The sequence below is a fragment of the Manihot esculenta genome, chromosome 9, assembly GCF_001659605.2.
Source record: "Manihot esculenta cultivar AM560-2 chromosome 9, M.esculenta_v8, whole genome shotgun sequence".
NCBI lineage: Eukaryota > Viridiplantae > Streptophyta > Magnoliopsida > Malpighiales > Euphorbiaceae > Manihot > Manihot esculenta.
The window spans coordinates 3,030,411-3,044,183 of NC_035169.2; the positions used below are offsets into that span (position 1 = coordinate 3,030,411).

Below are 13,773 nucleotides of genomic sequence, written 5' to 3' on the forward strand. Positions count from 1 at the left end.
TGGGCAACCAAATTGATAAGGCTAGAAAGGTATTTGATCTGATGGTGACCAATGAAATGGTTGACATTTTTAGCTACAACATTTTGATCGATGGATATTGTAAGTGCAAATGATCAAGTTGCTGCTAAACCCACCATCTTCCTTGCAATTTTTTTTTGGGATGCTACTACAGCCTTAACTTTAGAGCTCAGTCCTAAGAATGAGTTGAGAACTAAAACTAATTGATTCCATGCTACAATGGTTAAGAATCTTGATCTATTTTACTTTTGTGCTCAATGACCTTTTAAAATGCCATCATTTTTCTTATAGCTACTTGCCAGGATATGATTACAACTTCACCTTTCTAACCATAAAGGTATAAGCAATTCGTTTTTGCTTGATTATTATATTTTTAATAATAATGAAAATAATGATTATAAACAAGTGGGGCTTTAATGGAGAATTGATTTAGCAACTAGACTACCCTATAAATGCAGGTGCAGGATATGCAGCCCCATAATACAAGTGTAGTGGTTGAGAAATCTACCATTTTTCTTTTTCAGTTTCTTGGTTGACAGAAATCTAGCAATTTTAGTTGTTGAGATTGTTGAATCATGTGATAGTAAATTAGTTACAATGGCTGTATATTAAGGAAAAATACTTAGGAAATCATCTCTGTATGATATATCTTTATTATATAATAATAATACAATCAAGTATGATCATTTTGTCAATATGGTATATAACAAATATATTTTAGTGTTGGACCACCTATTGAGTTATTTATATGGTGCATTTTGTTATACGTTTGTATGGAGTTATGAAGGCGAAACGCATTGTTTCTTACTGTTTGAGAAAAGTTAGGCAAGAAAAGTTGCTTTGGTTGTTTCTTTTCTCCTTTCAGCTGTACATTAAGCGAGATTTTGTGTTTAGCACATTGTAAAACTTGTAACATACTCTAATGAAATTTTCTTTGAGCTTTTGTTTATACATGGTATTTTCTTTTTTGCTTGCTGCATAATTCTTGAAGTTTTTTTTTTATTCTGCGTCCATGGCAAATGGAAGTGTTAGTTTTGTCAGAGAAGATAAGGTTTGATAGGGTACATATTGAGAGGTAGAAAACCAATTGCAAAATGATTCAGATTCTTTGAGTCTTCAAAACACAGATAATCCAGGTATGATCTTTATATCTGCACCTTTAAATGGACTAAATTATTTGAGTTGGAGTATATTATGACACTTGCTTTAAGAGCAATGGACAAGTTAGGATTTGTAAATCGTAGTGTGCAAATTCCTCCTGTTGGCTCCACTGGTTTTGAGAAGTGGATGAGAGTTGATAGCATGATGAGTTAGATTTTGAATTCCATCTCTAAGGATCTAGTGGAAGTTTTTTGTATGCATATAGTGCAAAGGATTTATGGGAGGAAATTAGAAGAAAGATTTAAAGGACCTATATTAGTTGGTGTTTTCTTTACAAAATTGAAGAAACTATGGGATAAAATTGATGTTTGAAAGCATCATCTAACTATTTGTGAATGTGGTACTTTTGAAGTATAGCTTGAGAGAGAGAGAATTAATGAGTTGTAAAGCTTTTGTAAAGAGTTTCAGATAGATTATGTGGCATTTGTAAAGCTTTTGGGCACATAGATACCCTGGTTGGTTTAAAAATTATAAGCAAAAGAAGATTGGCTTTAACAATGAAAATCATACTTATGGAACCACTGAGGACCTTCGGAACTCACATCAGTTGTGGAGTGTACATGTATAGGATTTAGATGAAATTAAGGACATTGATGTGATATTATGATAATAAGAGACCAAATTTAATTTGCTATTTAAAATAATAATAATAATAATTGTTATTATTATATTATATATAAAAAATTAAAAATATAAAAAATAATAGTAAAATATTGCTTAGTCTTTGAAGTATATTAAAATCCCCACTTTAGTCCATGTATTTTGAATGTTCAGCCCTACAGATTATGTGAAAGTCAATATCATGAGAAACTTTAACACCCAGATTACTTATGATAATCGGAGAGAGAAGTAAGAGCATTTTCCTTTATTATCTTTGTCCATATAAAACACATCATCACCTGTCTAAAGAGAGTGGATCAGAGCAATGTAAGAAAACATCCATTTCTAAAGTTTTAAATTTGGTTGCACAAAAATAGGGCGGAGATTTTGGAACTAGAGGAACACATATTTTTTTGGAGGGCAAACTCAAAGTGGCAATATGGTGGTTTGGAGGGCAAACTCAAAGTGGCAATATGGTGGTTCATCTAACTTTGAGAATGGGAGATATCTGAACGTCAATCAGACTAAGAGTCATACTAGAGGTTTTTATGTTTTATTTCTGATTAGATTTGTAAGAGGAGGACAGTTTGGCTTTGGGAGGTTGTTTGTTTAGAGATTACATGAACAACTAGGGTTTTTCTGTCGCTCTTGTTAAATTCGCTAGTTTTTATAATCACATACATTTTCTCTATTGCTAATAGTCATTTAAGACCTTAAAAACTTTTAGGTCCAATCGAACTCTCAACTTCCAACTTTCAATTTGAGTCTAATAACTCTATATTTAACAGTGTTAATTAACAAAGTTAAATAAATAAGTAAAGTAAGTTTTTAAGGAATCAAATATTAGTTTTATATTTAAAGTAATTAAAATAAAATTAATAAATCATTTATAAAAAAATGAATATATAAAATCTAACCTCATTTCATTTCATCATCATCTATATCTTCATCATCGACAAATCCAAATCTCATCTAACCTCATCTCCTCTACCATTATCGTTTACTTACCCATCCAATCTCAAAGCATTATTACTCAGTATCGTTCTTCTTGTATCTCTAGCATCTCTTCTCTTAATTCAACGAACACGAGTGACTTAGAAGTGCTCTTTAAGCTTCCTTTATATGCCGCCGTCAATACACCCTTCAAACTCAAGAACTACTTTCATGTTTGTTGAAAATACTAATGATACTACTATGATAAAGATGTGAGTGGGTTTGTGAATTTATGTATGATACTACTATGATAAAGATGTGAGTGGGTTTGTGAATTTATGTTTGATGATGCTGTGGATCTTTCTTCCATGGCGGTTTGTGAAGGTGAAATGATAAATATCTAACTTCCAAGATGAATGGCATGAAAACATGACTCTCCATAGTTATCGCTAATTAAGAAAACATGTTTAGATTTTTTAGTTTAGTTTTGAGATAAGAGATTATTGCAGTTTTAGAGATAATGTTTTCTATTTTTCAATTTTAAAAATTTAAAAATATTTTAATAGATGAACATTTAATAGAGTTATGTTTCAATTATTGATTTGGATTTAATTTGCTTAAAATAATAATATATAGGATAATTAGGCCAAAATTGAAAGTTAAGGGGTTCTTGTTAAGGGGCTAAAATGAGCCTTTTGTCTAAAAAAAATTAGGCATATTTGTTCTCTTAAAATAGGAGTAGACATTCAAAGGGGGAATTATAATTTATTCCTCCAACATTTATGAATGGATAGAAAATTATAAAATTCAGAGCGACAAATGTGTAGAGTGAATATGTGAGATAGAGGAATGGATTGATACGGAGTGTAATTGAAATGAATCATTGAGTTCAATAGATTGAAAGTTTCGCTATGAACAAATAGAAGAGGTATGGTCTAAACTCTATTTCTTTTTTATAAAAGTTATTAGTTTAATTCCTAATTTGAGGAGAGTAAGATGCAAGTTTTTGAAAATAGACCATATATCTTTGATAAAAAAAAAAAAAAACCTTTAATTTTGATGCAATGGAATCTGAGATTGAGAATTGACTTGTAACCAATCTAAAAAATGTCTATATAAGTACAACTCTTAAGGTTGCCTTGGGAATTCTAGAATGTAGAGATGTTGAGTAGAATAGATAGCACAATGGAAAACTATGAAGAGGGCAAAATGGGTTATGCAAGAACGTTAGTAAAAATGGACTTATTATTAAGGGATGTTTCTTGAAGCTCTTATTCTAGAAGATAAGAGTAGCCGTCAATACTCTCAACATATAATTTATGAATGGAAGCCTGCTAGATACTAGGAGTGTAGGAACTTTGAATATCATGAATCTCAGTGTAAGAATAGGCACAAGAAATAAATCTGGCGACTTAAAAACAAAAAAATGGATGGAAATAAGGGTGACAATGTTAAGAGGTGGTAATCGTGGCCGGGAATATAAATGAAGGAAAATGGAAGAGGAGAGTGGTGGGAAGTGGGAAAGGAAAAGAGGAAATATATAGTGGCATAAGAGAAAATCATTAATTATATAATATTATAATATGGAGATTGAAGAGCATTTTTTGTTTTTTTTTTATATATATAGTTTACCCTCGATTAAATATGCCGTTTACACTTTTAGCAGTAAATATATATATTTTATTTTACATTGATATTTATGAAAATTTTATAATAAATATATCATTTTTAATTATTTTATATACATTGCTATTTTAAATTAAATAATATATTTATTATAAAATATTTATAATTATTATTATCAAATAAATTTAAAGATGTGAACTATATATTTAATAATTAAATTATTTACTTTTAATTTTAATTTTAAAAATTTATTAAAATTACATCTTGAATCAATTTATTTAAAATTTAAACGTTTGAATTAAAATATAAATGATATAAACATTAGGTTTTACCCATCAATAATAATACATTTAGTGTGGCATGCTAATTAAATAATCAAAATAAAATTACATCAAAAGGTTGAATTAATTAAATTAAAATTGAGAATTTTATATTTTACGCATAAACATTTTTAAACAATTAAACAATAGTTTATTTTATACCTTCTATAAATGATAGTGGTAGAATTCAAGATATATAGCACTCACAGGCTTAGCCTGGTGATAAGTGTATCCGAATAAATCTGAGAGGTTTCATGTTCGAATCCCCCAACCCCAATTCAAAAAAAAAAAAAGAATTCAAGATATATAAAATCATAAATAATTAAGAATCTATTTATTATTTAAATTGCCAAAACTACATTTGCATAGATTTAATAATTATATGGTTATTTTATTTTATTATTATTTAAAATATTTAATTTAATTGGTTAATTATATTAATTTTTTATTTAAATTCAAAATAAAATTTATTATAATCTAATATAAAGAACTAACTAAAATTTAAAACTTCCTACTTAAAAAGATCATCAAAAGTATGAATATTTTTAATACTGAATATTTGAATATTATACATAGAAATAATTTACATATTATAAATTTACGTTAATATTATTAATAATAAAATAAAGTAACAAATAAAATTTAAAATGCAAAATATATTTAGTGAGTTTAACATTTCAAAATTTTATTATTTTGAAATAATTTTATATATTAATTTTTTACTGATATTAATTAAAATTATAATATTATTCAAATAAAATGTCAAAATAAAAATGTGCCAAACAGTTCTCATGAGAGTTAAGCTTTGTAAAAAAAATTAATTTTTATTATACAAAAATAAAGTAATTAATAATAAAAAATTATATAAAGTTAGTCATTTTAAATTTTCTAATTATATTAGAGTAAAATTAAACAATAAACTATTTATTTTTTCCTCATCTAAAGGGGAAATTATAATTTATTCCTCCAGCATTTATGAATTGATAGAAAATTGTAAAATTCAGAGCGACAAATGTGTAGAGTGAATATATGAGATAGAGGAATGAGTTGATAAGGAGTATATTTGAAATGAATCATTGAGTTCAATAGACTGAAAGTTTCCTATGAACAAATAGAAGAGGTATAGTCTAAACTTTATCTTTTTTTATAAAAGATAATATTTATTAGTTTAATTTTCAATTTGAGGAGAATAAGATGCGAGTTCTTGAAAATAGACCCTATATCTTTGATAAAAAAAAAAAAAAACCCCTTAATTTTGATGCAATGGAAGTTGAGACGGTTTTTAGAGTTTTTTTTCTCTGACTGCTTGCTCAAGACTATAATCCAAGCCAATAAATAGATTCCAGGATTACTGTTTCAACTATATAGAATTCAAAACTGTTTTAAATAAATGCAAATATAAAAGAATTATCATAAGAGTAGTAGATTTATTTTACTTTTTCTTTTAAATTATGAATAATTATTTTTTATTTAGAAAAAATCTATATAAAGGTTGTTCTAGATGTAGAATTTATCATCTCTTCTCATCATCTCCTCTCTTCTTCGGTCCCTTCTTGGCCGAATTCTTCCTCTTCTTCTTCTTTTATTTTTTTGCAATTTTATTATTACCTTCAGAGACTAAACTCTTTTATTCAGTTAAAAGATAATCAAATTGAAGTTCATTTAAAATTGTTAGATTGTGTTCTTAATTTTTGTTTATTTTATTTTTGTTTTCAATTAATTTCTTATTTTTTAGGAATATCACCTCCGTGGTTGTTCTTTTAGAATTCAAAAGGGCTATTGAATCTCCTAAGAAGATAACGTATTGTTATTTAATCCAAGTAAGTTTAATTGGATTAATATAAGTAGCAATTAACATATTCTTTTTGTTAAGTAATTAATTGATTTGGTTTAAATAATTTGCTTGTTATTATTGATCAAATTTGAGTTATTCTCTTCTTACAGCGGTTAATTAATTAAATCTATAAACTTAATGGAGTTATTAATTAACTAGAAATTAATTTAAGCGTTATGCGGATTAATTTAGGAAGAATCGGTGAGATTCATTTATTTGAACACTATAATCAATAATTATCTTTTTAATCAATAATAAACTGTAAACCTTTTAATTTTGATTACCTTCAACTGAATTTTAATTTGATTATTTGTTTCACCATTTTAATTACTTTATTTTCTTCTTTTAAGTTTTTTTTTAAATCAATTTTTCCAATAATGATTTAATTCTTTTCTTTTTTTTGTTTTAAACTATTCTTTTATCCTTCTTGTCATTTAATTTAAATAAAATTAAGGTATATGTAAATCGATATTCATTTACCCTATTTGTAGATTTTTTTAAAATTAAATAAAAGGAAATCAATTTTCATTTCAACATGTGTTTGTATCCATTAAATTTTACAAATGGATTTTATATTTATTTAGGAATCTGTTTGCGTCCATTTAATTTTATAAACATATTATATATCCATTTATAAATCAAATTGTATTTATTTAATTTTATAAATGTATCACTCGGTTTGCGAATACATTCATGTCTAATGCTAAATATGTGAAAAAAAAATATCAATTCTATATTTAATCTTTATGTTAATTTACATTTTAATCAAATTTATTTTTTTTAATTTCAATTTAATATTTTGATGAGTTGCAAAACTCACTATTTTTCATATTAAATTCCATTTTATTATGATTTTGATATATGCAATTGATTTTCATTTGAATTTTGATTTTGGACGGGTTTTGAGATGAAAATAAAAAAAAATAAACAAAATAATATTGTTTTAGAGATTTTTCTGACTATTAAGGTACAGCCTTACCTAAAATTGTAATTCAAGCTGGATGGATAGATTGCAGTATTTCTAGTTTGCCAGCTGTAGAGAGTTCAAAACTGTTTGGAGATAAATGCAAATATAATCAGATCAAGATGAAGATAAGAGTTATGAGTGGTAAATTTATTTTACTTTTTCTTTTAAATTGTGAATAATTATTTTTTGTTTGAGAAAATTTTATATAAAGACTGCTCTAGAAGTAGATCTCTCATCTCTTCTCCTCTTCCCCACACCCTCTTTTCGGTTTCTCTTCAGTGGAGCGCTCCTTCTCATTCTTTTATTTTCTGCAATTTTATTATAGCCCTTAGAGGATAGACTCCTTCATTCAGTTGAACGTTAATCAAGTTGAGGTTTAATTAAATTGTGAGATTTTATTCTTAATTTCTGTTTATCTCAATTTCTTTTTTCAATTAATTTGTATTTTCGAGTAATACCACCTCCATTATTGTCCTTTAAAAATTTAAGAGGTCTATTAAATCTCTTAGGAAGACAACATATTACTAATTAACCCAAGTAAATATGAAATTATTTAATTGTGTTAATACAAGTAACAATTAGCATATTTCTTTATGTCAAGAAACTAATTGATTTAGTTTAAATAATTCGCTTGCTATTATTGATTAAATTTGAGTTTTTCTTTTATGAAAATGTGTTAATTAATTAAATCTATACAAATTATTAATTAATTAGAAATTAATTTATTCTTAAAAAATAATAAGTGAAATTTACTTATTTAAACACTATAATCAAATAATGGACAATCGAGTGAATATCTTTTTAATTAATGATCGGCTATAAATCTACTAATTTTAATTACTTACGACTGAATTTTAATTTAATTATTTATTTCATCATTTTAATTACAGTATTTTATTTTTTCTTTAATTTATTTTTAAAATCAACTTCTATCATAACAATTTTATTATTTTCTCTATTATTTCAAATAATTCTTTTTTACTCACTTTTTCATAAATATTAAACAATTTTAAAATATGTGTGAAATACACTTATTTAACTGCAAAATCTTTTAAATTAAAAAAATTAATTTTAAATTAACGGATTCAACTAATTAAATTTTAAATTTTAATTTCTATTCCATTTATATACGTTTAAATTAATCATTAAATTTTAAATTTTATAAATTCACCCTCTAGTTTAACCTTTAATATTTATAAACTTAAACTTATTATTAAAATTTTATCTCAATCTTTTCAATTGTAATTAAATTTATTTATTTATAAATTAATTTTTAATTAAAAACACATAAAAAATAAATAATGAAAAACTGGAGAAACCTCTATTACCTTCCATCACCCATAAATTCTGAAGTTCTATCGCATGCACAGCCTCTTATAACTTTTTTTTTTTTTTTTTGAAAATGAAAGAAATATTATTAACTCAAAGCGATCAATGAAACTATATGAGGAGGAGGAACATGAACCTAAATTCCTTGACCTGACTCAGAATGATTCGATATTACTAGAACATGAGTTATATCATTTGCAGACCTGTGAATAAAAGCACATCTTGCTTTCTCATAACTGAATAGAAACAATTTATAATCTTGAATAAAAAGATCAAAATGTGATAAATCATCTAATGAAATATTGTTAATGGACACAATAAGAACCTCCATTTCAATCATTAAGATTAAGATTTCTGAAACATATTAAGATGAAGATTTTTACAAATTTTAATCAATTATGTATTTATTTCAACATATTTTAATTGATTTTTTTTAATTAGTTAAATTTTCTTGTGAAATATTAATTAATTTTTTTCAGTGAAATTGTTAATGGTTTTTTAATTTAAAAGAAATTTTAACTTTAATTTTAATTTTAAAAAATTAAAAGAAAGCTAGGTCCAAAAAATCCTATGTACTGTTTATGCAGTTTAACCACTCATCCATCGTCCTTCTCTATCGACTTCCCATAAACTATAACCCATTCCCGCTCTACACTATTATAAGGTACGGTTATAATAATATAACATTATAAATTTAATATAATATTGTAAAAAAAATTATGAAAATAAATTTAATTAAATCCCTATATTTTTATTAAGAGTCAAATAAATTCAATTTAAAACTTTTAAAATTTTAGGCTAATTAAATTATGTAATTTTATTAAGGGCTAAATAGATTCTAATTTAATATTTTTTAAAAAATAAAATATTATTTTTATTAATTTAAAATATTAAAAGTTTAGTATTTTAATTATTATAAAAATTTTAAAAAATATATAAATATATTTAAAAAATAATTATTATAAAATAATAAATTTAATTTGTTAGTAAATAATATTTTTATATGAAAAATTAATAAAAAAATTACAAAATGTGGTGCATATAAACAACTAGTAATGCATTTCCTTTCCCAATTTCCTTTTGTTATCCTTACCACTTTACCAGCTGGCAGAGAGCCTTCCTTCTCTGATTCTCTATTTCCTTTCCTCATTCCCAATCTCCGATCCATCCCTAAAAACAACTGACAAGAGATCGATGATGATGATGATGAAGATGCCTTGGAGGAGGAAGTGCAGGAGCTTCCATCTTCAGCTACAAGGGGCAATTGGTACCATTCAATCTCCATTCCTATTCTTATTTCCCAATTATTGCCATTCTTCTACTTCCACACTTGAAGATGCACGCTTCAATGTGATAGTAAACGGATTGTGTAAATTTGGGAAAACAAACGAGGCTATTGGGCTACTAAAGGGAATGGCTGACAGAGGTTGTGAGCCAAATGTTGTGACATACAGTGCAATCATTGAAGCCCTTTGCAAGGATGAGCTAGTTGGTGAGGCTTTAGAGCTCTTCTCTCAAATGAGGAATAAGGGCATTTCACCTGATGTCATCACTTACACTGGTTTAATTCATGGTGTTTGCAAATTAGGCCAAAAGAACCAAGCTTTGGCCTTGATGAATGAAATGGTGGAGCAAAACATATTACCAAATGTTTATACCTTCAATGTATTGATTGACGCTCTTTGTAAGGATGGAATGGTTGCAGAGGCTCAAAATACATTCAATGTAATGATTCAAAGAGGTGTAGAGCCTAATGTGATCACATACACTTCCTTAATTGATGGTCTTTGCATTTCCGACCAATTCAAGGAAGCTTTGGCCTTGTTGAAAGAAATGGTGGGGAGGAACATATCCCTTGATGTTTTTACCTTCAATATATTGATCGACACTCTTTGTAAGAAAGGACTGGTTTCAAGTGCAGAGAATATAATCAAAATAATGATTCAAAGAGGTGTGGAACCTAGTGTTGTCACCTATAGTTCATTGATGGATGGATATTGTCTGTGCAGGGAAATTGATAAGGCTAGAAAGGTGTTTGATCTGATGGTGACCAATGAAATGGCTGACATTTTTAGCTACAGCATTTTGATCAATGGATATTGTAAGTGCAAAATGATAGATGATGCAAAGGATATTTTTGTCGAAATGTCTCATAAAGGTTTAGTTCCTGATGTTGTTACTTATTCTACTCTTATAGAGGGTATGTTTCAAGCAGGGAGGCCCCAAACTGCACAGGAGCTCTTTAAGAATATGTGCTCTCATGGTCAACAGCCAAATATAGTAACCTTCTCAATTATGATTAATGGCTTGTGTAGGCAGGGGAATCTGGATGAAGCACTCACCCTATTGAAAGAAATGGAGGAAAGTCAGTTGAAGCCTGATCTTGTGACCTATTGCATTCTGATCAATGGTATGTGCAAAGTTGGGAAGATTAATGATGCCAAGGAACTTTTTTCTAGTCTTTTTGAATTTGGTTTACAACCTAATGTTTATGTATATAATGCAATTATGAAAGGACTCTGCCAACAAGGATTAATGGACGAAGCGTATAAGATTTTTAGAGACATGGAAAAGGGAGGATGTTTACCGAATAATTTTTCTTATAATATCATCATTCAAGGGTTTCTCGGGCATGAGGATTTACCAAAAGCATCAGAACTAATCAACGAAATGGTTGATAAGGGGTTCTCTGCTGATGATGCTACCACAGAATTGGTAGTACATTTGTCGCAGAATAATGATCTCATTCTAAGCAAACCACGAAATCGTTCTGAGGCTTCTAAAGCTGTGCAATGAGGGATCAGCAAACTAAAGTTATATCTTGACCATTCAATGGTGTCTTGGAGAGAAACTTGGTAATTACCTTCTTCAAATGTAGTAGATATGTAATTTAACTAACTTCAAATTTCATTTTTAATTTCAATCAGCTGTGATTCTCTTCCGCAAAACGAAAATTTCTAACACTGTAAATTACCTGCTGTGGAAACCATGATATGTGTGTGCCTTTCGCTTGAACTCAGACATGGACTAGATCTCTTTGGATATAAGATTGTTGATGAATGGAGGTCATAGATTTCTAATGATCAAGTTGCTGGTAAACCCACCATCTTCCTTACAATTTTTTTTTGGGCTGCTACTACAGCCTTAATTCGAGAGCTTAGTCCTAAAAATGAGTTGAGAGCTAAAACTAATTGATTCCATGCTATAATGCTTAAGAATCTTTATCTATTTTACTTTTGTGCTCAATGACCTTTTAAAATGCTATCATTTTTCAGTAAACATGCTGCATTAGGACAATAACTTGGAGATTTTATCATATATTTTGATTTTTACTAGTAAGAATGCAGGTGTTAAATCAGTGAACTAGCAGGTGTTAACACCTGCTTTCTGTATCATTTTACCAAAGCTACTCATGCCTGTTTCCGTCCATTAGAATTTAACACCTACTAGTTTATCATATACATGCATTACTTGTAATAAGTTTATGCTCCCAAAATGATTCCTATTTATTGCTAGTTTATTACTTGTAGTAAGTTTATGCTCAAAATAATTTCTATTTATTGCTCCTTGAGTTAATACTTATAACTTGAACTAGAGTTAATACTTACTCCTTGAGTGCAAGTTTTAACACCTACTTGTTGAGTTTAAGTATTAATTTGAGTTTTTGCAACAGGTACATCTGAGCTTGAGCATGGTGCAGTATCTCTTCCACCAGTCCACCGGGTCTTTTCCCGCATGCCTGAGATGAAGATGGATTAGATGAGCAAATCGAGGATTTTTGTTGATTACTTGTTGTATACATTTTGGGGTACTATTTATTTTGACATTTACTATAAAAATATACTTTTAATTATACATTTTTTATGGTTGTACTAGATTATTTATGTTCAATTTTAAGTTCAAAAGACTTTTCTTTTAATTATAATTGAATACATTAGATTTGTGGTTGATTTGTGTTATATTATGCATTTAATAGTTTGGGTTTGTGATATTTGTAATTATTTTGGATTTGGTTAAATAAAAATTGCAAACGAAAATGCAATTGAAAATCTGGTTCAAATTTCGTGAAGGGTGTAAAGAAGCAACATTGAGTCACTTTGCTTTGTCGATGATTTGTTTTTGTTTTGTCATGGGACTAGGAATTTGGTCTGTGGGCTTGGAGAGGCCTTAAAGTTGAGGAGGTTTTAGGATTGCAAGTAAATGAGTCTAAGAGCTGTGTTTATCTTGCAAGAGTGCTAGAGGAGATGAAGCAACAAACTCATGTAAATTATCTCGTTATGTAAATTATCTCGATAAGTAGCTGAGTTTAACGCAGTAACAGAAATAAATTTCTGTGAATATTTTTATGAGCCAACTTAAATTTTTTAAAATTCAACTCTACATTACACTTTTCAAATTTGTAAATATTCGGATCATTAAAATTTAAAAATTTATTTTTTATCAGTTTGTGAGTTAATTTTTATATATATTTATTTAATTAAAATTATTTAGTTTTAAACTTAGAGTTAATTATTAAAAAAATTATATACTTTTGATTTTATTGTAATTATACCACATATATATATATATATATATTTTCAATTAAACTCTGACATTTTAAAATTGTTTCAAGTACACTCAACTGTTACTTATGTCATTAAAAAACTAACCGTTACTTATACCATTGAAAAACTAATGGAAATGCTCTGTCACTCGCCATATTGCATGCCACATTGCATGCCACATTAGTAAAGTTTATAATTAATCGCAAAAAAACTCTATATTTTATTTTTATTACAATTTTATCCTATATTTTTATTTTTTGCCAATTAAACTCAATCTTTTTAATATATGATTAAATGCACCCTACCATTACTAGTTGAAAACTTATAAAATTATAAACAATCCTTACTTACAAAATTATAAAGTTATCTTTTTTCACAATTAAATGTATTTAAAAATTACTATTTATATTATTATTCAATTTTTTTATTTTTATCAATAAT

General features: G+C 27.2%; 2 protein-coding genes across 2 annotated transcripts in view; both read left to right on the top strand.

The window, feature by feature from the left end:
• Positions 1 to 11,102, top strand: part of LOC110622810 (pentatricopeptide repeat-containing protein At3g22470, mitochondrial) — a 47,085-nt gene extending 35,983 nt beyond the window's left edge. The window contains exon 2 of the mRNA XM_043959761.1: positions 10,986 to 11,102. Coding sequence (XP_043815696.1) covers positions 10,986 to 10,987 — 2 coding nt within the window. The 3' untranslated portion in view covers positions 10,988 to 11,102. The remainder of the gene's footprint in view (positions 1 to 10,985) is intronic.
• On the top strand, positions 10,187 to 12,736 carry LOC110622814 (pentatricopeptide repeat-containing protein At3g22470, mitochondrial). Its single transcript, XM_021767477.2, has 2 exons — positions 10,187 to 11,643; positions 12,462 to 12,736. The coding sequence occupies exon 1, from the start codon at positions 10,202 to 10,204 to the stop codon at positions 11,582 to 11,584; it is 1,383 nt and encodes a 460-aa protein (XP_021623169.2). The 5' UTR covers positions 10,187 to 10,201; the 3' UTR covers positions 11,585 to 11,643; positions 12,462 to 12,736.
• The last annotated feature ends 1,037 nt before the right edge of the window (positions 12,737 to 13,773 follow it).

Bases quoted from the DNA above. Each gene is read 5' to 3' on its own strand.
- LOC110622814 (XM_021767477.2), top strand. From the start codon at position 10,202: ATGGCTGACAGAGGTTGTGAGCCAAATGTTGTGACATACAGTGCAATC.